The following is a 25214-nucleotide window of genomic DNA, read 5'->3' as shown; positions in this document are numbered from 1 at the left end:
GTGGAGTGAGGCAAAAATGCCTACTGGTTTAGAATATGTTTCTCACAAAGCTGAGATTGGAGCAGTCATACAAGTCATGACTTCTGTCTTGGCATTTATAGAGGAGTCAGTGATTATTTTACAGGACTGGTACATAGTGAAAGGCGTGCATGAAGTCAGAAGGGTACCTAGAATGGCAAGGTCATCTAATAGTGAAAATGTAGTGCTCAGTATGTAATCAACATGGGATTAGTAGATGTCTGTGCATTAGGTTAATCAACAGAATTATGGACTGGTTATACCTCCTTTTCAATCAAATCCAGATGGCAGACAGGACTAGATAAAATGTATTAGTTTAAAACATGTGCTTAGGCAGCAGAAGGCTGGTAGAGCACTGTTAGCTAGCACTACAAATAACATAGAATTCCAGGAGAGATATTTGGAGTATTCTGGGATTTTATATGTCTATATATGCATGAGTTCTACAAGATCATTTTGGAAAATTGTATAAGTCTAAGCTGTCTAAAGTTATCCCACGGTTTAGTGAATTAAACCTACAAAAACAATGGATCACTGGTCTCAGTATTTGTTCTAATCCATATATCATGCAGAAATGGAAAAGATATTTAAAAAGCAGCTTGCAGGCAATTTACCAGATACTAATGCGGTTCTTTTAGAAGTATAAAAATGGATGTCCAGCAGTAATCATAATATGGGCTCAGTTAATGAATGAAGTGATCCAGAGCCAAGTGCTACCTAGCCAATGGTGTGGGGTGGTAATTGCAGGTATTTTAAAAGAGGGTAAAGGCCCACACTTCCTTCAACCTTCACATTCACCACTGCAACTAATCATAAAAAGAAATTATGTACTTACCATAATATTCCATCTGTGTTGTCCATTTTCATTCTTCCTCAACAGCTGGGTTCTGATCCGATCCTTGGATCTGACTTGGCCGTTACTATAGCTCGTGACCACCTAAAAGCTTTCAAACTCCTCCCTACTGACAATGCAACAACCACTAACATACCTCAGATCTTGTTTCCTAGATGACATAAAGTAAGAAATATTAATATAATATTCCTGACAGAAGAAGCCATTATCTGGAGCTCAACATAAGGCACAGTGGTGTCCTTATAAACCCTCATTCTTCCAGAAGTTCATAGTGACAAAGGATGGGGATTGGTGGCTAGGGAGTTGAGGAAGAATGAAAATGGACAACACAGATGGAATGTTATGGTTAGTACATCATTTCTTTATCTGATGTTAATTTTCATTCATTCCTCAACAGTTGGGACAGAGTCCCCAGCTACCTGAAACACCAGGCGGGCTCTAAAGGATATTCCTGAGCATAGTTGAACCAAAAACAGCTCTTCCCCTTGATACTAGATCTAGTTTGTAATAAGTAATAAAGGTTTGAGGATTAGCAAGTTGCAGCCACACATATGTTGTCCCTGGAATGCCTAGGTAAAACTACTTAAGAGGTTGCTCTGGATCTAGTTGAGATCTTTATTTTAGTAATAAGAAACCAAATATTTTGTAGACAAAGGATATACAAGTCAGTAAGCCATCTTGCCAAAGTTATCTTTGTAACTGATTTACCTATTTTGGAGTCCACAAAGGAGATAAATAGATCAGAATTTTCTAATTTAGTTTGTTTTATGTAAGTAGAAACATAATGGTCTATGAACATCTAACAGGTGCAACATGTACTCTCCTTTGTTTTCAAATTCTGGCAAGAAGACAGGCAGATGGATTGACTGGTTGACATTGGATTCTGACACCACCTTAGGAAGGAAAGAAGGGTTGGTTTGTAGTGTTACTCTATTCTTATGAAAAAATAAGTAGGGATGTTTAGAGGACAATGCTTGAAGTTCAGAAATTTTTGTGACTGAGGTAGTGACCACTAGAAAAATTGTTTTCCAGGTTAGGAATTTAAGATCATTTTCCTAGTTTAGAGGGGAAATGAATTAAGTTCTGCAGTACTAAATTCAAGTCCCATGGTGGAGTTGGGTCAATATATTTCTAATGCACCCAAAAAACAAATCTCTTCCATTTACTTCTGTAAACTTTCCTCGTAGAAGCTTTATGGGAAGATAAAATGATATGATGGGCAGGGGATGAGAGCATAGGTTGTCTGGCTATTAATGTAAGTGCATAAACAACACTGTCAGCTTTTGGTTTGAAATATCTAGGTGAACCATACCTGTGGGGTGAGACACGAGGCCTGGATTTGGATCCAGAATCCAAGGTGGGTAAAGTAAATTAGGGCAAAGAAAGGGGAACCAAATCAGTTGAGACCAGTAAGATGCCATGAGGATGACTTTCCTCTTTAACCTGGCAGCTATCCATAGAAATTTGGGGATCAAGGGAGTCAGGAGATAAGCAAAGCGGAGACTAGGAAGATGAATAGTGGAGTCAAGCATCCCTCAGTTATTCCTGTGGTGGGGAGATCAGTGCAAGGAAGCTGTTGCTCTTGTTGTTTAGGGACGAAGCAAAAAGATCGCAGGAAGGCTGGCCCCATTGATGGAAAATCATTTGTGTCAATTTCATGTTGAGAGACCATTCATGAGGTAATAGAATACACCTGTTCCATTTGTCTGTTATCACTATGAACTTCCCCAGAATGTGCACTGTTATCAGAAAGCAGTTGGATGAGCTCGCCCATTGTTTCACTCTGAGGGCTTCTCCACACAAGGTGTAAGACCTGATCCCTCCTTGTTTGTTGATGTACCAAACTACTGACATACTGTCTGTTTGGATCGAAATTGTCCTGAAAGGAATAGAGTCTTGAAAGGCCTGCAAAGCTAAGAGCACTGCTCTGATTTCCAGGGCATTGATATGCTTGTTGGCCTTTTCAGGGTACCAAGTGCCTTGGACTGTTTTCCTCAGAAAGTGCCCCCCTCCACTCAATCTGAGATGTGTCCATGGTCACTATGGCCTTGGGTTGAGAGAGAATGAAAAGATGACCTTGTAAAACCTGATCTGATCAAATCCACCACCAAAGGTAATTCCCGCACGCATGAGTGATTCTTATTTAGGCTGACATTTGTTGATAAAGAATCGACCATTGCATTGCTAGCATCCATTGAAAAATTCTCTTATGAAATCTTACTAGGGGAACTAAGATTATGGCAGCTGACATTGACCCCAGCACTTGAAGAATCAACCAGCCCAGAATTTTGGTATTGTGAACAATTTTTCTGATTTGGAATCTGATAGCTTGCACTCTTGCAAGAGGAAGAGAAGTTGTTACTAATACCAAATTGAAAACTGCTCCTATAAACACCAGTATCTGAGTGGGTTCTGAGATTTGTTGTAATTTATACTAAATCCTAGAAGGGAGGAAGTTTGGAGTACCTGATCTCTCTTATTAGCAGATGTCTGGTCTGGGCAGTAATGAGCCAATCATCTAGATATGAAAACACCTAGAATCCCAGCAGTCTCAAGTGAGCTGCTAGCACTGCCATGCACTTGGTGAGCACCCTGGGGGCTGTAGTGAGACCAAAGGGCAGGGCTCAGAACTGGTAATTATTGGCTCCAAGCTGGAAGTGTAAGAACCTTCTGGACCATCTATTCATTTTTATGCGATAGCATGCTTCTTGAAGGTCTGTCAAGCACATCCAGTTGCCCTTTCCCAAAAAGGACAAAATGGACTGAACCATGACCATCCAAAACTTTGTGTGTTGAACTGGTTTGTTCACGTTGCTGAGATCCAAAATTGGTCTCCTGTCCCCTGTTTTCTTTGGCACTAAAAGGAATCTTGAGTAAGTTTTGGATTCTATCTGGTCCGGTGGGACCTCTTGGATGACTCTTTTTTTCCTAGCAGCTTTTATATTTCTAGCACTGCTGCTTTCCTCTGATTGGGTGAAATATTGGGAATTTTTTTGCAAGGCTGGAGGTGGATGGGAAAAGGGAATTATATAACCTCTGGAAATGATCTTCTGCATCCAAGTATCTTTTGTGATATCTAGCCAGGGTCTCTAGTGCAGGGATAAATGACCCCCAATGCCTCCAGAGGGGGACAATTGGGTCTCCTTTCAGGAGTGCTGATATGATCTGTCTGAAAAAGAATCTCTAGACCCTTGGTTTTACAGGCCACCTTTGCCATGTAGATGGCATCTTCCATTTGAGTTCTCCACTCTGCCTTTGGGGGAATTGTCTCTGCATGTATCTTGGAAAGGACCCTGGGATTTTTTGAATCATGTTTTTCATCCTCCTAGTTACCTCCTAGAAAAAGTCCTTTGAGGAGTCAAAAACATATCCCCAAAGCAGAGAGAGTCTTTCCATCTTTTTCACAACTGGAGAGTGTGTCCTTTACTTTGGGGCCAAATAAGGAGGTTCTGTCAAAAGGGGCATTGGCAAAAGAGGACTTGAAGAGCTCTGCAAAGTCACACAAGTGCATCTAGGCATGCCTCCTGAGATGCCCCAACCTGCTGCCCTTGAGGTACCCCAGCTGCATGACAGATAAACTTCACTGATGAGTTAGAAATGGCCTGTAGGGTCAGCAAATGTGAGGCCACCAAAGCTTGAGTCTCAGCAGAAGTGATCCCTGAAAGAGAAGTTGACAGTTCCTTAATAAAGACTCTTTGCAATCTAGTAAAATATGTTAAATAGTTTAGTGACCCAAGAGCGAAGGTCACTGTAGTGTAGACATGCTTCCCAAATCTGTCCAAAGTCCTTGACTCCCTGGTAGGGGGGGTGGACAGTGGAACTTTATTCTGCAAGTTCCTTCTTAGTGGCCACTGCCACAACCATGGCATCCACACATACTCCCTTACTCCAAAACTCCCTTCCTGTCAGTGGTGCTAGAATTTGATCCTGCCTCTTAGAGATAGGTTCAACTGAGTCAGGTTCCTTGCACTCTCTCTTCAAGATCAAATCAATGAGCTTGTCAGTGGGCAGAGTTACCCAGGAGGTAGATGGCCCAGATCCACATGCCTCCAGGAATACAAATTCTTCCAGAGAAGGATTGTGGGCAGACAAACCACCTCTTTGTTTAAGGATCAGATAAGATGTCATCAGGTGGTTATCTTGGGGATCATTCCCCTTCATCAAAATCAGTATCCTCTGAGATAGATTCTTGTGGGGAATCCAAGTACCTCCTTTTCACTTTCTCTTCCGAGGTACTTCTTCAGTGGGATGCTCTGGAGAAGTATCAGAGCAGTGTTGATACCCTACGGGGTAACCTGGAGTGTTTGGACTGTCTGTCCCTGTAGAGTCAAATGTTGAGGCTTAAAATGCAAAGACACATGAGATCCTGTAGGGATATCTAAGGGGGGAGAAACCATCCATCCTTCTGAAGCAGAGAAAACTCTCTCCAGCACCTCAAAAGCAGAATGTCCTGGGTTGAAAGAAGTCAATGGAGCTGAGAAGTCATGCTTCTGCCCATTGACTCCCTCTGCCTCAAAGGCAGACCACCCAAGGCTGAGGTTGGAGCTGAGTTGTCCAATGCAGAAGCTCCAAGGGGCAGGGACTGCTCCAACAACTTTGGAGTCAACTCCAAAACCTCTGGTCCAGCAGGGATGCTATGGCTCTGAGAGTCATCTGATTCCAAACTCAGAGACAGAGCACTCAGAGAAGACCTCAGAGACAAGGATAACAATATCTTCAGATCTGACACAGATGGCATCATCAGACTTGGATTAAGGGGCTCCAAAATGGATGCTCAGATCAGAGAAGGAGCTGATAGTGAAGGGGTAGCGCAAACCAAGACTTCCTGATCCTAAAGGGTAGGAGCTGGAGGAACACTCATCTGTATTTGTACCAAGAGAAATCTCCTCATCATTCTATCAACATTAGCTTCAGTCAGACTCCTGGAAAAATGAGAAGAGGCAAATGATGGAGATTTTGACTGTCATCTCTCCATGAAAGGGGATAGTAACCTGGATAGCACCTAGTCAATGGTAGGTGAGTACTGAGTCTGAGGAAGAGGTTTCTATGTCTGTGAAGTTGGCGTTGAAGCAGAAGCCTTTGTATCCATCTTCTGTTTCTTTCTCAGAGGCTCCATCGATGATGGACTGGAAGAACCAGATGGTCTTGGGGACCTTTTGGAAGTCTCCCTAAGTTTTGTTCTGGGGGGTTGAGCCCCAGTAATTAACTCAGAAAACATAGCAGACAATAATCCCTTCAAAATTAGCTTATTTTTTGCGATCAGCAGTTGCACAAGGATTGAAATTTTTATAAATAGAACAATCCACGTTCAGGTGATCTAGGCCCAAACAATAAACACATAAACCATGTCTATCTGAAATAGGAAGTTTATGCCCACATTGCTTGCATTTTTTAAACCCTGAAGGGCCTTTCAATGACATTTTTTGCTAATACAAAAGACTAACAAGCAGAAAAGGAGTAAAAGGAAAGATTTCTTTTTTATAAAATTAGAAAGGCAAGGGAGGAAAAAGTGCCAACAATGGTACTGTAGAATACACAGGCATGTAAGATAAAGTTAATTAGAAAGTATAATAGAATAAAGGGGAAAAAATTACCAACACTGGTAAGTGAAAATACACTAAGGGTATAAGTGTAGAAAAAAACAAAAGGAAAGTTATAAAGGTAAAGAAAAATATCACTTAACTGAATGTAATTTGAGAGCTATGGATAACCACGTCTATTTCACAAAAGCATCAAACAAGATCTGAAGTATGTTAGGGGCTGGTGCATTGTGGGTAGGGAGGAGCTCAAGAGCTTTTGGGTGACCAAGAGCTATAGTAATGGCTGAGTCGAATCTGAGGCTCAGATCCGAACCCAGCTTTTGAGGAATGAATGAAAACTGACAGCATCAGATCTATAGGCTATTTTTACTTTGGGCTGCAATTTTTTATAAGTCTTACCAAGATAACCCATCCAGATCAGTGTGTGTATGTAAAGGGAAGCAAAATGTATTAAGTAGTTAGTCTGCACAAGTATTTTTGTAGGAAAGCCATATTAGAGAAGATGTTTCCAGGAGCTGTTATGTATTAATAGAAATGCGATACTCAGCACAGAAGGGACTGATTCAACACCTTTGGACATGCCCCAAATTAGAAACATTCAGAAATTAATTATAACAGCTAGTATATGAGGTATTCCTCAAGCACCTGGTAATTGGTTCTACTATACAACCGCAAAACATCATAATTCCAAGGAACCCAAACACTAAAGACTAATGCTCAAAATACAGAAGGGCAAAAATAATGAACTTCAAATGTTTTCTTCAGGTGACAAACTCCCCCCCAGCACCCCCAATGTCAGAAGCAAGTCCCCCATACCCACTGAACTTATGTATACAAACTCCACAGTCACACCAACGTAAGGAAGGAAAAAATATCCCAAAATAAAGGAATCGATACTGATGCAAACTTAGAGATCATACCAGCAACAATTTCTATGTAAACAGCCATCAGCCTTGTGATCCTTGGTAACTTGTGCTACAGGATATTGGCACTCAATGAATTTCACCTCTCCCACCTAGAGATATACCCATATAAATTACAGTTGAAATGTATTTCTTAGGTATACGGAGAGAGGGAACAAGATCTTAACAAATATGCCCAATGTCTGTTCTCATAAATACTTTTAATGACAGAAAAGCAGTAACTTGCTACTGGAAAACCAGGGATACAGCAAATCTACAAGAGTTAAGAATATTATTAACAAATTCAAGGAATGAAGTAGAAGGTAATATAACTTGGAAGTACTGACATATATTCCTGAATAAATGATATCCCTCATTGCAATATTAGAAACTGATTGTGGGAGTCTAAAGCCAAGGTGTTGGTAAATTAATTTATTGCAGTGTTGGAAATAAGTGAATTCTTTTTCGCTACATAAATTTTCAATTTTTTTGCTTCATCACTGTGAAACAGCATTATTGTTACTACCTGGCTTACCTAGGGGGAACTTTTTTCTCAGTATCCCTATCACACTTGGTGTAGAATATTTCCCAGCAATCCCTAGTGGAACAATTCACCATCTCATTCTGACTGTCCCATATTGGTTGCACAGTTTTAAGAGACAGAGTAAAGATTAGTTAAAAATACAAGACATATGTTAGTATGCTGCCTTCCAAGAAGACTAAATGGGGGAAAGGAGTAAAAATTAAAAAAAAAAAATCAAAAAATGCTAAATATTTTAACATTTATATTTCCAGTTGCTTTTACAGTTATACATGCAAACCTGATCTTTTTTTCATGCATAATGAATACATTATTTTAAAAAAAAATCTGAAATGTAAATCAGACACAATCATAATAAACACTTAGTACAGTAAATCTTAGAATCATACCATTATTTTGACAGGTGACAAGATATAGGTTGCTCGCAATAAAGAAAAATATCAGCAACATATTCAGTTTCCCCATTTTGAGTCAGCTTCTGAAACAAAAGCAAAAAAGTAGAAATCAGTAAAAAATAACTTCAGCTCTGTGAGCGAGACTCGGCAGTTATTAAAAAAAACACCATTTCAGGCTGACTTACTTAATGGTTACATGTTTTCTGTCCATTAGACACATATTCATATTGTGGTGTGTGCGTATGTGGGTGCATGTGTGTGTGTGTGTGTGTGTGTGTGTGTGTGTGTGTGTGTGTGTGTGTGTGTGTGTGTGTGTGTGTGTGTGTGTGAGTGTGTGTCCGTGCACATATATACCTATGTATCTTTTGTATATATACATATGTGTAATTATACAATACACACACACACACACACACACACACACACACACACACACTTAATAGGTCTGCAAATAACTGTAATAATATCTTAGATTAATGGAATTTTGGATTATTAATACTGGGGCTTTATTTATGCCTTGGTTTATTGAGAAGATTTGAAAATAGTGATAAGCTTAATAAAAAAACACTTTGCTCATATATAAATGTTAATGGCATCTGGCTTATTATACTGAATTCTTTTGCACTTATATAATTAGCCACTAGATTATAGGTTCATAGGTTGGTACTAGTCTATCGGCCCTAGGGCCTGCACAAGCCTAGCCATAACAATTCCCTGACTATTTCTTCCCACAATATTTACTTCCCTGGACCCCTTTCTAGTAGGGGGACTGACGTGATCCCTGGGGTGAATTTCTTATCTCCCATCCAATCATCAAGGTTCCTTTTGAAGAGGGCCAAAGAGGTGCTCTGCTTGATATGTATGGGGAGTCTATTCCAGAGGCTGGGGAGTCACTGGGTCAGAAACCTATCCTTCCAGCATGTTTTGTTCATTGTGATGACAAGGTTTAGATCCCTGGAGCATGTAGCTCTGAGGGATTGGGATTTTTTTTAAGTGTAGCATGTCCAACATCTCTGGGTTTGACATGGCATTGTATGTTAAGCAGAGATCACCTCTAAGTAGACGATATGCGACAGAGTATAGCTGGAGTATTTTAGACGGTCAGCATAGGGCATCTGCTTTAGGCCTGTGATTCTTTTAGTAAGGTATTTCTGCAGCTTTTCCAGTTGTTGCAGATGCCTTGAGAGGTACATAACAAACGGGATGTTGTATTCTATAATGGGTCTAATGAGGGATGAGTACAGTGGGAAAATGACCTCCTTTTTTCTGGATGAAAAGCCCTTACTGATGAGGTGTGCCACAGAGAAGGATTAATTGACTGTTGTGGTGATGTGGTTATCAAAGCTGAGACCATTGTCCACCTGTATCCCTAAATCTCTTATCCCACTTTTGGTGTTTAGTGTACTGCCACCTATGTGGTAATTCACGGGTACATGTTTTTTCCCAAAGGGGATAACTATACATTTCTTGGCATTGAGCTTGAGCCCATGGCTCTGGCACCAAGCATCTGTTTCTGTAAGGCCCTTTTGTAGAATATCCACATCATTTAGGGATTCAATAATTTGCGAACTTTGTTAGCCAGAGTCCCTTAATGTTGGCCTGTACATCAGAGAAGTAGATGCCAAACAAGAGTGGTCCCAGGACTGAACACTGAGGTACTCCACTTGTCACTTGTCTGGAGCTAGATTTGGCATTGGCTACTTTTACAGTGTGGGTTCTGTCAGTAAGCTAGTTGGCAACCCATCGAGTGACATAGGGATTAATGCCCAGCTTAGTAAGTTTATCTATGATTCCAGAGTGGCGGATGGTGTCGAAGGCCTTGGCGAGGTCCATATAGGCTGTGTGGACCGCCCTACACTCATCCACATCTCTAGAGACTGATTCAAAGAAGTCAATCAGGTTCAGGAGACAAGATCATCCCTTCATGAACCCAAACTGGGTAGGGTCCAGTGTTTGAAGGTTGCCAATGTCTTTGTTTATAAGTTCCATGATAATACATTCCATGGCCTTGCAGATCAGGCTCATCAAACTGATGGAGCAGTAGTTCCCAGGATCCAAGGTGGATCCCCCTTTGTGGAGATGTCATTAAAATCTCTTAATAAATTGAACATTCCTTGAAATTACTGAACTGTTTTATTCATCTTTCATATGTTAAACTAAGAAGACAGTTCTACAAGGTTCATGTAGTGGAATAATTGATGGCTTGAACATTCTGAACATATCGATTTCCTCTTTTTAGGGGTGTATAATAAATATTAAGATTTGCTGTGCTGCAAACGATTATTACAGATGTAGAGCCCTAATTTACTTAAAAAAATATTTACCTTCTGATTTAACTCATTTATGCCTACAGCATTCTTTTGTCTACTTGCATTTAACACCCACAGCGCCACATGGCACCCTGACAGTTGTTGATAGCTGACATCTTTATCTAAGTGCATACCTATTAATAATACTAACATAAGAAAGGACAAGGATTAGCTAACAAAATAAGCCTAACATTTTTAATCTAGATTGTTATGCAGTCGAGATAATAATCATTGTTTGCTACTTATTATTCATACTTTCATATTTCAGTCATGCTTTCAGAGTTTTACATGTTATTGAAGTGCATGGTGTAAAATGTCATATTGGAAGACAGAAAACATTGTCAATGCCCAGGTATAATACACTACAACTGGAGGTACGTTAACTAATTATTTGCCAGTAACTGCAAAGTTATACATCATTTTCATATGTGCACTAATACTTCCAAAACTAACAGAATGGCAAACTATTGTACGGCATGGGGTGAAATCTTAGACAAAGCTGAAGAAAACTGGCATCAATATTTGCACTGAAATTTTTTCATCATAAGAGATACTCAGTATTGTTATGTTGAGAATCATACAAAAAACTATTTTTTTCATATTTATGTAAATATCTCACTAAACAAGCCTCAGAAAATATTTTTTTGCTGTCATGTGAAAGCTCATGTCTGGCTGAATAAAATGGTGTGTACACTATATGCTGAGGTGTAGCTAGTTATTCTGATGTTCACCCCCCAGTCAGGCTCCCCCAACTTAAAGACATCACCTTTTCTCTCTTTTAAACTTTAACAAACTGCTTGTTATATTTGTGACCAGCTGCTGTAGTTTATGCTGCCTGCTTGTCACATGCTTAAGTTGTTAGTAAGTGTTTAGTCAGTGTTCCACATTTTCCCCCATTTGTTCCACATCGTGAGAGATAGTGTTCCAAATTTTCCCCATTTATTCCATATTGTGAGGTGTAGTTTTCAACATTTTCCCAATTTGTTCCACATTGTGAGGTGTAGTGATCCACATTTTCCCCATTTGTTTAACATTGTGAGAGGTAGTGTTCCACATTTTGGAGATGGCCGGCTGAGAGCTATGGGTTGAATATGAAGGCTTATGTTTTTTTTAGTTTTTCATAATGAAAACCCATAGCTCTCTGCCTTCCATCTCTAGAATGTGGAACACTGACTCTTTTCTCCTTAAGTTTTGAATAAAGATGAAATTAAATTTGTTGACTAGTCTTCTATGCCCCCACCAGTTTTGTGCCTACATAAGGTGTTCAAATTTTTGTAAATAGGTATATTTTGCTATGGTTAAAAAACACCCAACTTCTGAATCATTTAATATTAAACATGTTTTTGTTTGCCCTCTCCCTTGTTGCCCATCTGTTAAACACTTTGAGTTAGCTTTTTTGAAAGAACTGTATAATAATTCCTTGAAGGATAAAAGATTAAAAATCTAACAAAAATGTGGAAGTTGCTAATGCTGACAAAGGTGGTTTGGGTGGCTGTTCTAAACTGGGTTACCTATAATAAAGGAATCAGGGGACAACTGATGATCAGAAATGTTATTGCAAAGGTCCTTATGATCCAACTAAAGAAACTTTACACCATTGGGTTTATTCTGGGGTCATCTTTGACAGTCTTAAATAAGAATTAGTGGTTAAAAGTCATCAGCCACAAATCTTTTATATTTTACAAAGCTTCATAAAACATCCAACTCACCAAAGTGAACAATTGTGCCTGGTAGTGGTTAACTCAGAAAAACAAGTTCAAAATTTTTAGAGACCTGTTATAACCCCCTGTTACAATACATTCAGCACATTCCCAAGACACTTCTCATTTCTTATAACATATGATGCTGGATATGCAGCTTGGTTTGTAGACTAAGGTGCAACATATTCCACACAAGATTGGGTTAGTTTCTTTTAGGTATTGGTTTTAACAGACCTAGATTCATTCTTGTGACTTTATGGAGCTTTTTTCCTGAGCTCACAGATGTGATACCAAGAATGTGATTCACTATAATGGAATATTTAGTTACAGCTTCAAGGAAATGCTTTGGAAATGCCATTTGCTCCCACTTATGGAAAGTATTTTCTCAGCTTTTTGAGACCATATTTATTTATGAAGAGAGCAGGAATACAAGAATATATTTTTTGATGATGTCATTCTGTGTCAGCACTACGTGGATGACAGGTAGATGCTCTGGAAAGGTGACGCTAATAGACTGCAAAGTTTCCTGAGATTTTTAAATAGCATATATTTTGATTTACTCTAAAGATTACAATGGTCACAGTATATATTTTTTAAATGCGTCTCTCACTTGACTAGTAAATAAGGGCATACACACTTCTTAATATAGGAAGCTATAGTCAAATGATTCTTTGAAAAGGACTGACAGTTGTCACCCAGGTCACAATATACAAAAAGTCACTATTTGTGGGGTTGAAAAGAATATGAACATCAAGTAATGACTATACTTTGTCACGACTTGCAATACAGATTTATACACTGGAGAGTTAAACTTGGCCTGAATGAGCAAACTATGCAGGAAGTACATAGGTTACTACCAGAAGATTTATTACAGTACAAAGTTTATATACAGACTAATAAAGCATCACAAGTAATACATTTTTAACAATCTGTGATAATATAAGGCATGCCATTAATAAAAAATCTGGTCCATTTTGAAGGAGATAGATTTTTGAGGCCATTGGTACCAGATTTCTGTATTTTTTCTTTTAGAAAAACTAAAAGCTTAGGGCAGCATTTTAATATATAAAACTGGGCTTAAATGGCTTAAATAATTTTTCAGAAAATAGTATTTAAATGAAGTAACCCTTGTCAAAACTATAAAAATATGTATGTCTTACTAAAATGTTCGCCATGTGCAATTCTAAAAATGTTTTTTGACATTAGACATCCGATAACTTGTACTTTACGATGGGCTCACTTACCTCCCCACCTGCACATGTAGTGCATTCTATGTTGGCCAGACATCACAACCTTTAAAGTTTAACTTAAGTGAGTATTAAATGATGTTAATGTTAGGTCTAAGCATGTCTATAATGCTGTAAACAAACATTCACTGTTTCATCTGAGTACCTGTTTTCTTTTCAGCGGAATTGACAAGTGTTTACTTCAGAACTTGCAAGTAATGTAGTGCCATGAAATCTTTGATTTGAAGCAGAAATGCTCAATTATTAATCCTGGTGTTTTATATACCCCTGTGTTGAATGAGATGTTATGAGTCTGTGATCTACAGCTAATAACAAAAACTTTTCTTGTTATTGAGTAATGTTACTGATGGCTCTATTTTACTGAATGTGTTTTATACATCTGACCACTAGAGGGTAGCAAAATACCTTTGTTATTTCAGCTTTTGCTTGACACTACTGAATTTCAGGTTTTTATTAATCTTTCATATGCTACATGGACTGTTGCGTGAGTATGTTGAGTCTGTATTTAACTGAGAATATATTTAAGGGTTACAATAAGTTACAAATTTAATTTATGGTTTGAGCATACTGATTATTTGAAAGGAGATACTGTAGCACACTGAAAGTTTCTTGCTATTTCTTTAATGAGACATTGGGTGGTATTCAGAAACAGTGCTAATATACAATGTACCACTCAGGAGTGACACGAATACTTCTGCAAAAGAATGTAAATACTGCACATAAGTGAAAGTTTGCAATACTGATTGTTTTGTTCTTTGCGAAAACTATGTAATGTTATGTGTCTCAACTCTTTAGTATTATGTTCAATTATATAATTCTTGGCTTTGTTTTACAATATTCTGGTCATTTGTGAAGTACTCATTTAAGGTGTTCAATGCTCTTCTTGAGAACAGGTCATGGTGTTAGGCCAACCCACCCATCTGGTCAGGAAAAAGAGTGCATTTAAGTAAATAAATAGTGTAGTGAGTGCTGACAAACAGGGAGGGGGTTGATTTAAAGTGTGATCAGGCTAAGAATATTAAATGCAAAACATGCAAATAACCACATAATGACACAAAAAGGAGTGACAACATGCAAATAAGAGCCCTTGTGCACTCAAATGATAACATCAAACAAAGAAGAATTTTTCAGAAACTTACAAAATTCACACAGAGAGGCTCGTTGATCAGTTACTCTAATCACATGGATTTTTCTGGCAAACAGGATTATCCACTGCAGTAAGATGCTAAGAGTGGTGTCTGTACTACCGGAGCAGCACTCAGAGCCAGTACCAACATTATTGTGTACTGTCACCCACCACAGTGCAGATGGGTCCACTGAAGGCTAATGACCCATCACCCTCAACTACCATGTGGACATAAAGACCACATATGGGAGCTTGTAGACATGCCACCCTCACATGAAATCTTGGGGGTCGGTACATGGAATGCCTGTTCCAATGGACACTAAGGTCTTTTTAGCATAAACCATCCTTACCACGGGGACTTTTTTTCTAGAAAAAAAGTATTTGGTAGAACTGACTTGCTGAGAAATCAGGACTAGATTTATTTTCTATTACTGCCCATCATTTTTTCCAAGAAAGTAATTTTGAGAATACCCAGACAAAGTATCACTGTAGCACTACTCTGGTTCCACAGGTGAACTGTAATTGTGCTACAGTGATAAAAAGCATTTCAGAGGCATCTAAGAGCACATGGACCAAGAGCTTTATAGTGGCTCCTTAGCAACCCACCCAACACTGCTACCCTGGCTTCTACAAATATACACAGAGAAACATGGATTCACAAAGACCCACAGATATGAATACACATACCTGTACGCAAACACAAACATACCAATACCCCTACAATCACACCTAGACAATAAAACACACAGACACCTATCAGCATATATGCCAACCAACCTCACACACACACACACACACACACACACACACACACACACACACACACACACACACACACACACGTATAAATATATGGATATACATGCACAGTCACAACTAGACAATGACACACACACACACACACACATGTGCATGTGCACACACAAGCAAAAACTGTCAGCTCCAAGCATACCACTACACATTTGCATGTGCTCACATATACATACACACACACACACACAAACAAGCAAACATACATTTACACATAAACACAAACACATACAAACATACACACAAGGGTTCTTAATACTAAACAACCCCATTCTTGTCATAGACAGCAATGCTTATACACCATCAAAAGACTCATGCCCTTCATTTTGCTCCTCAAATCATATGGCAGAGTTTGCTTCTGAATCACTCTACCACACTATTCCAATGACAGGAAAAGGCTCTCAGGAATCACACATGCTAATTTGCATTACCTGCACACAAGGAGTGCTGTATTTGAGTGTGGCTTTCTACAGCAAGACTGCTATCGAGCTACAAGCCAGAGCCTTCTTAATTTTAGTACTACAGCAGTCTTTGGATCGCTTCCTCATAACACACTGAGCACTCCTCCTAGAGTCAGGCTTGTATGGTGCATTAAGTGTTTTGTATATTCCTGTTTATATTCATCCTTGCAAATTAGCCTCCACTTATAACCGAAAACTGTCTCAAGTGGTAGTTTTTATTACTTGTAAGAGAGCAAATTGCTACGGTATATATAAAATATGCATATTATATATATATACACATATAGTTCTTTACAGAGAGTTAAGTGCTTTGCTATGTAAATTAGGAGATTGCTGGCAAACTTCTTAGAAAGCTGCCAATCATTTGAAAAAAAAAAAAAACAGTCAGTGAGACACAAACTTTGATGGCAAGCAGAGACTGTTTACGTTCAGTCTAAGACATCTCCCTGAAAAGCAAAGGCTTAAAATACATTTCAAAAGAAATTCAATTCAATGGCATTCGCAAAGTGTGAAAAAATACATGGTTTATACCAATGCAAAGATAAAAATGTTACACATCAGTGTAGCCAGCTCTGCCTTCTGTACCATTTAACTTAATGTGATCAACTCACATTTACCTTTTTACTGGAAAGACTCACCCAGACTCTGCTTCAGTTTGCTGTGAGGGAAAGGTTAGTTTGCTTATTATTTGTTATATTTTGTATTACTTTATTGCCTTTTTCTATTTTCTATACTGCAATTTGTTTTCTTTTCACTGTGTTTTACTTGAATTCTGCTTTTAACTGCATATTAAAACTTGAAAAGAGACCACAGCTCTGTCTCTTGTGAGTCAGACAGAAATTTTTCCCACCCTCCTACCCTGCTACTGTTGTGTTCTTAAACACCACTGTTTTTCTAATTTCCTGCCCCATATATTAATTTGACCATATATCTCATTTCCTCTCTGCTTTTACTGGCTGGTGTGAGTAAGCACAAAATTATCATTTTGTGAAATCACTCCCCTTCAACTACTTAAATTTATTGGCCATCCTTCTGTATTCCATAGTAACAGAATACAAAAGTGACCACCCCCTTTCAATCTTTCTTGCTGTTTTAAAAATAGTGACTCCACTAAAACTTAACTTTTTAGACAGGTAAAACTTAAGTTACCTATTTTCACATCTAACTCCTCTAGTGTACACTGCAGTGTGTAGGATAAACCATTTTTTTTCATCTTACCTTTAAGAACCTATTGCAAGACCACCAGTTATTGTAGAGCCCACATTCTGCCTCCCAGTATTCATCTTGGGATTAGTGCTTCTGTTTTCTTCTGGTGATTGAAGGAGTGCAGTTACATTAATTCCTGGAGATTGCTGATCACCAGAAAGCTTACTAACTACTTTATAGGTGACAACTTGGAATCTGTGCTTATATTCTGATCCTGTTGAGAGTAGAAGCAGAGTACATTAATTCCTGACTCTTTCTGGCTGGAGAGTGAGTGTCTGTGCTTAATATATCTGATTGGTCTGGTTGCTATTCGAGGCATTTACCAGACAAAGGCTACAAGCCTCCAGACCCTTGCACCATCTGGGACAAGACTGTGGATCACCAAACAGGCCGTGGCTTGCTTCACTTCTTGCGATTGGTGCTAACATTTTGCTTCTGATGAGAGAAGAAGCAAAGGGGTATTGTATCCCAACAGAGTGAAGCTGTGCTGAGACCAGCATTAGTAGTAGTCAGACAGTAGCCATTCATGCAACTCCCCTCTTTTCATCATTCTTGACAACCTAATTCTTTATTTTTCAGTAAGTACTGCTTTATTTCTTTCTAACTTCAGAATATCTGCCTAAATACTTCATTCTTAAATTTTCAGGGTCTACATATTAGTTTCCACTCAAGTGTTTGGCAGTGCTCTGTACAGCCTCAGACACCCTGAGTGACATTTTTCCTGTAAAAGGAATATATAAGGAAACAGCTCCAGTAGTTAGTAATAATGACTATGGCATGTCTAAAGGTCAGTTCCCTGTGCTTTCTCCTATTAACTTGGTGAACTTGGGCATTCTGAGGCAGTGTAGCAACTGCCTCATGCACACAGACAACCCTCTCCTCTTACCTCCCAACACTCAGACTTGTGAGAGATGCACTTATTTATCCAAACTGGAAGCCATGCACTCTGAAGCCAAGACTGGAATAGCTGGTGAAGAGGAGAAGGTCAACACCTGCACTAAACCACATGCAACACATAGCCCTCCAGAACACCCATCATCACAGCTCTCACATAAAAACACAAACCACACACCTACCTTTGCAGAGGCTCTCAGTAGAAATATACCCAAATGGCAGAGACAACACAGCACAAGCCACAAGACACATAGCTCACCTGCACAGTGTGCCCCTCAACCTAAGCTCCTAAGGCAAAACAGCTTGCCCAATACACTAATCATAGGTAACTTGATAGTGAGGCACACTGATGTCCCACTCACTAGGTTGAATAAGGAGAAAGTAACGGTCAACTGTCTATCAGGTGCCAGAATCCAACACATAACACATACACTCAGGTCACTTCACAACAAGTACATGTATGACTCTGTCACTGTCCATGTGGGTGTGAATAACCTGAGATGCACCTCCATGGACTACATGAAAAGAGACACAGAGGATCTATCGGATTATGTGGCCCAGGCAGTTATGACCCTAGCCCTGAGCAGCATCCTACCATCACCCAGAGTGATACCGCAGTACAAGCAGAAAATGATTGACCTCAACAATTGGTTAAGTTTCTGGTGTCATTCTAAGAGAATCCAGTATCTGTCTGCTTGGGATGACATGACTAATAGACCTCAATGCTTTGCCAGAGATGGCCTGCATCTGTCACCCCTGGGTTTCCAGATACTGGCTAAGGCTCTTGTCACATCTATAGTGTCTTTTTTAGGCAATGTTCCAAAGACCAAATTACCACTGTAGCAGCTATAAATAAATGCAATCTGATGGCCATGCTGCTCAATGCTAGAAGTCTAAATTTCAAAATGCACTTGCTCGAAGCACTCCTCAAAATGGAGAACATCAACATTTGTGGTGTAACGGAGACCTAGTTTAAAGCAGCAGAAAGCACCCCTGCACTACCAGGCTATAACTCATTCCACAACTTTTGGCCCCAGAACATGGACCAAAGCTTCAAAAGTGGTGACGTCTCCATATTTGTAAAGGATATGCACACCTCCAGACTAGTAGCCCAGCATAACACATCTGAGATACTTCAGGTAGAACTATCATTGGGTAAGACGGGAATTCAGGTCGTAGCCTGCTATAGGTCCCTGCAATGTCTTAAGACTCTCACTCCACATTTCTAAGCACCCTAGAAACTATTAGGGCCCAACCCAACACTAGTGACTTCAACTACCCCTCTATCAACTGGGAAACTACTCATGCACCAATACACTGGCCCAATGCTTCCTGGAATTCATCAGTTCCAATGCCCTGGATCAGCTCATTCTTACCCCTATTAAAGGAAGCAACATATTTGACCTGGTTATTACTAACATGGGCAACTGTTTCTCTACATCAATAGTCAATTCCTCCATGGTTAGATCCGACCATAAACTAATCACCATGGAAATCCACATCTCACCCACACCCCCCTGCAAAGGTAACCACCATGAAAAACTTCTCCAAAGCTGACTTTGGGCTCCTAAAAACAGAGGTGGCTAACTTCACGGCACCCATGTCAATGGAAGATAGATGCATGACTGCAGAATCATACACCAATGCACTGTACAAACATGTACATAAATGCATGGAACTAGCCGTACCCAACAGAACCAAGATGCTCTCCTTCAAAAAAAGGAAGCCGATCTGGTGGTCCCCTGCCATTAATAAACTCTACAACTGAAGGAAGAAACTGTTTCAGAAAAAGGTGAAGTTCCAAGACTGGAAAACTCCCTTATTAGCCTCAACAAAAAGTTGAGATCCTTCATCAAAACCTCTAAAGCCAGCTATGAAGGCAGAATTGCAGCCGACACTAAAAACAACCACAAAGCCTTCTACAGTTATATCAAGAATCACCATGGCAATACCCCGGTTTTCTCACAGTTACTGCACAATGATACCTACTATACTGAGCCAACAGATATTGCCAACATACTGGCCAACAGATTCAGTGCCACCTTTACTCCTCCCCCCACCAAAGGACCAATCACAAAACCAGTGGAATGCCAGGCACCCAGCATTACTGCAATACAGGTTAAAGCTGCATTGTCCAAGGCCAAGAATACAGCTTCCATGGGACCCAACAATATCCCTGGATGTGTTCTACATGGAATACAAAGTGAACAGGCACCACATCTGTGTGCCCTGTTCAATCACAGATTCACCTCAGACGTTGTCCCTACCGAATGATGCACTGCTTCAGTCATCCATCTCCATAAAGGGGAAGCGACTACAGACCCTGGAATTATTGCCCCATTAGCCTGACGAGTCTGACATGTAAGGCTATGGAGTGCGTCATCATGGACCAAATTAACAAGGATATAGGGAATCTCCAAACTTTAAATCCTATGCAGTTTGGTTTTGTGAAAGTTAGATTATGCCTGCACAACCTGGTTGACTTCTGTGAGTCAGTCACCAGAGCTGTGGATCAGGACAAGGCAGTTCATACAGCCTACCCCAATCTGGCCAAGGCCTTTGATACCATTCCCCACTCAGGAATTATTGATAAACTCACCAGACTAGGCATCAACCCCTATATCACTAGGTGGGTTGCAAACTCGCTCACAGATAGAACCCACAATGAAAGTAGTGGACTCCAAGTCAGACTGCCGACCAGTCACGAGTGGAGTCCCACAGGGATCAGTCCTAGGTCCTCTCCTGTTTGGCATCTACTTCTCAGAAGTCGAGAATAACACAGAAGGACTCTGGCTGATCAAGTTCACAGATGACTGCAAGCTGGGAGCCATTACTAACTCCCCAAGTGATGTAGACATCCTAAAGAAAGGCCTCACTGAGACCAATGACTGGTGTCGAAATCATGGCCTTAAGCTTAATGTCAAAGAATGCGTCATCATCCCCTTTGGGAAAGACTCATTTCCCACTAATTACCACATTCCTGGGAGCCCACTGAACACTGAAGGTGTTACAAGAGATCTGGGGACACAGGCTGACAGCAACCTTTCCTTCGACTACCAAATTTTCACTGTGGTCAGAAATTCCTTCTATGTGGCACATCTCATTACCAAGAGTTTTGCATCCAGGAAGAAAGAGGTCAACATCTTTCTCTACTGTTCTCTCATTAGGCCAATAATCGAGTATAATGCCCCATTTGACATGTACCTCACTAGACACATGCAATGGCTGGAAAGGCCACAAAAGTACCTCATAAAGAGGATCCTAGGCCTTAAACACATGTCCTGCATGGACAGACTCAAAAAACTCCATCTATTCTTTCTCGTATCATCTACTAAGAGGCGATCTCTGCTTGACTTAGAAAGCCATGTCTGACCCAGCTCTGTTAGAAATGCTGCATCTAAAGAAATCCCAATCCCTCCATACCACACACTCCAGAGACCTCAACCTCATTACCACAATCAACAGAATATGCTGGAGGTACAGGTTCATAACCCAAAGACTGCCCATGCTCTGGAATAGACTTCCTATACATGTCAAGTAGAGCACCTCACTGGCCTTCTTCAAGAGGAATCTTGATGAGTGGATGGGAAATAGAAAGTTCACCCCAGGGATCACTCCAGTGGCATTACTTGATAGAGGCACTGGGAACTAACGTAGGGTGGCACGATGCCTGGGCACTTCTATGGGCTAGGCTTGTAAAGGCTCCAGGGCCATTAGCCTAGTACACACCTATGAATCTATGAACTCCAATTTTATCATACCTCTGATGAGTGGATGAATATCTTTGATAAAAGTGCACTTTCAATCAGCTGTGCATTTCTCACAGCTTGCCTACTTCCGCTTGTTATTGGGAAATCTGCACATTATTCTACCTGCTGGATAAAGTGCAAATCCTTTTTCTGAAAGTACTTACATTTTCTTAACTCCTCATAGCAATAGTATTTTGTATATTACAGGAATCATTGAATTCTGTTTTTTCAGTTGGATCCTCTTGTTACCTTACAGATGCATTTCTGAAAGATGTTACCCTGTTGTACTCTGACTTCCTTGCCATATATATAACTTTTTCTACAAGAGTGTGCACACTATGTGTCTCACTTCTTAAATGGTTTCTTACAGGGACTGCAGCTTTTATGCTGCATTCCTGTAAGCTGCTTCAGTCCAGTTACTGCTGTTGTACACATGAATTATCCAAAACTATACACAGTATTCTAGAACTAGATCTAGAAACAATTTAAGTATGTAGAAAAAATAATCTGAATGTACAAGGCCGGGGACAGTAGAGAAAAATAATACAAAACATTATCATTGGGTCTCCAATCATAAACAGGTAATTATGTGTTTTTGAAGTTTAAAAGCTGAATCTTGCTATTAAGAACACATAATAAATACCAATATAAAGGTCGATTTAACTGCAGATCAACATATGCCAATGAACCCATTATTTCGGTACAATGATACACTAGAAGGTCTAAGCTATTCTTTTAGAAGCAAATAAACCAAGGAAAATTTTCAATAGACTGGAAAGAAGTTACAGCGACATTCAGAGTAAATCCCTGGAATTATATAAAATATACAACACAACTCAAACAAAGGAAGGAAGAGAGGCATAACAAAGAAAGGGGTATCGAAGCCTAACTGGTTAAATTAATAATAGAAGATGGGGTCCCTGCAGCTGATAATAGGACTAATTAGTAGTAAGTTACATAGAGCAACTCATGAAAATTATATAAATCAGTAACTGAGCACTATATAGGGATGGAAAAAATTACTGGAAAGCAAATTTTTGAGACTCAGTGGAAAGAAATATGCAGATTACCTAAACAGGCAACTAAGTAATGACAATATAGAACTTTTGTATAGAAATGCCTGTAAAAGTATTTTTACATTCCAGATAGGTTGCACAAGTTTCTGCAAGTGAATCAACTGTGCTGGATTTGTACTATGGGATAGAAAGATGAGTGAGAGCCCACAATGTTTTAGGGACCTCCAAATTATGATTAGATGCATTTTGGGATGTAAATGGGAAATTAGTAAAGGTTATTTCTTTTTTAATTGTATTTGAGATGTCCAATAATAAGTTTTTGTCAATGCTCTGAACTGGACGGTTTAGTAGCAAAGACAGTTATTACTCAAACATGGAAATCAGCCTAAACCTCACAAGCAAAAGAGTTGATAGATACCATGAATACAGTGTATGGCGTGGGACATAAGATAAGAGGGGAGTGTACATAAGCTACATAAAAATATATGGAACCTATAGAACCAGTTTACTCAGCAATAAGAAGTAGGGAAGAACAAATGGATAAGAGTAATTAAATAAAAAGGGGGGGATCAGATCAAACTTTGAACCAAAACATGAATATAGAAAAACCAAGACCCACTTCCAGGGAAGGTAATGGATGAATTAGCAAATATTACCCGGAAAAATGTTTATTAAACTCAGGTAGATGATTATGTTCTCACTTAATTCAGAACTTCTTCAGAATTAATAAATAACATTAAATGCCATCCTTAAATAATAAGCTTTAAAAACATCTGACCAAACGAAGCCAATAGAATTCCCATATCCATTAGTTAAAAACACCTTGCAATTAACATAATTAATTACTTAACATTAAAATGCTTTGACTTTAAGATGGAATTTAAAGACCAAGCATCATTCAACCCAGACTAATTCACAGCATTTAACTTAAGCTGCCAATTAAGCTCACAAGCTTCCAAATGATCATCCATCATTTTACCCTGCAGATCTTTATTCATTTGTTCAGTGACATTAAAAAAATTTGTGTGATCCAAATTCAGCAGTGTGCATGAATAAAGTGTTAATAATTTTCTTATTCTTAATGTCAGATATATGCACATAAATGAGATTTTTGAATTTTCTGCATGTTTTGTCTATATAATATGCAGGACAAGACACACATTGAGCTAAATATATCACATTTTTACAGTCAGAATTATATCAAATTCACTCAATGCACTTGCCAGGCATATTTTAGACTACCCCACTCATAGGTTTCTTTTCACCATCTTACATCAAGAAAAACATAGTCTTAGAGGGGGACCTTGGCAGCTTAAGCTTGGGGAAAATTAATTACTATGGAAAATTTGCACTTTTGCCCATATTTTTCCTGGGCTCAGTGAATATGCTTCTATTATGTGTATTTTGAAACTTAAAGCACTCAATATGTAAGATATAAATACACTTTATCTGACTGAATTTATTATTATCATTAAATAATTAATTTCATTTTTACTTATATATATATTTACACTTTATTGTGATATATATAATTTTATTTGTCATGTTTTTTAGACATTTATATGGTCTTAAAAGTTTGTAATAGTATTCTTATTTCTTGACTACTATGACATTTTTGTAAGGGTTTTTTTTTTCTGTGTTTTTTGTGTTTTGAGGTGATTAACTTTAGTATATACATCTTTAAGGAGTTATCTAAGTAATTTTTCAATTTGCTGAGCAATCAAGGTTAATTGTTGTCCCTATAAATACTATTGCATGTTGGGATAGGATGTCTGAAGAAGTTTGGAAATTTGTCTAAACGAAAGCACTAACAAATAAACTATCTTGTTGGAAGGTATTTCAGCTACTTTGTTTTTGTGTTTTCCCAGAATTAGATCAAATGAATATTACAAAATGGTGATCCCAAACAAAATTGCACTCAATATTGAACAAAGCTAATCTATTGGCAATCTACTTGTAATTAAAGACCTACTTAAAAAAACAACAATTTCTCAGTATGTGTTTTAAGTTTGTATTCAACTGAAGTGCAAAGTATGAATGAATAAGAATAGTTCTGAGTTTTTGACATTATTGAGTAAAGAAGTATAAATCCTAGAAGAAATTATGTCAAAGGATAGAGTGATTATTTAATAGACATTTACATGCTGAAATTAAGCAAATGAAGTACTGCATTTAACATCCAGGATAAAAAATGTGCACCATACATTTGTACTTCACTGTATGTAAATTGGAATTTGTTCATTGAAATAAAACAGCAAATATTTAAAAAAGGTAATAAGGGGTGTGTTAAAAGGGGAACCTTAAATCAAAGGCACTGACATTTTCTTTCTTGTCAACAGAATGTGTGCAGTCTTTTTTCTTTGTTCTTATTACAGTGCCAAATATTGCTTTTCAGAACATTTTACCATGAGTGTTACTTATGAACCATCATAAACTCAGGTAAGGGA

The 25214-nt window shown here is 38.8% G+C and overlaps 1 protein-coding gene across 1 annotated transcript in view; it reads right to left on the bottom strand.

Moving 5' to 3' along the window:
* The window catches only part of LOC122796926 (collagen alpha-6(VI) chain-like), a 1619258-nt gene that overhangs the window by 1329634 nt on the left and 264410 nt on the right, over nucleotides 1-25214 (bottom strand). Inside the window, exon 4 of the mRNA XM_044065693.1 lies at nucleotides 8244-8332. Coding sequence (XP_043921628.1) covers nucleotides 8244-8319 — 76 coding nt within the window. The 5' untranslated portion in view covers nucleotides 8320-8332. The remainder of the gene's footprint in view (nucleotides 1-8243; nucleotides 8333-25214) is intronic.

The sequence above is a fragment of the Protopterus annectens genome, chromosome 3.part0 (assembly GCF_019279795.1).
Source record: "Protopterus annectens isolate FY-2018-M chromosome 3.part0, PAN1.0, whole genome shotgun sequence".
In the NCBI taxonomy this organism is placed as follows: Eukaryota; Metazoa; Chordata; order Ceratodontiformes; family Protopteridae; genus Protopterus; species Protopterus annectens.
This window is presented reverse-complemented; position numbering and strand designations above follow the sequence as displayed.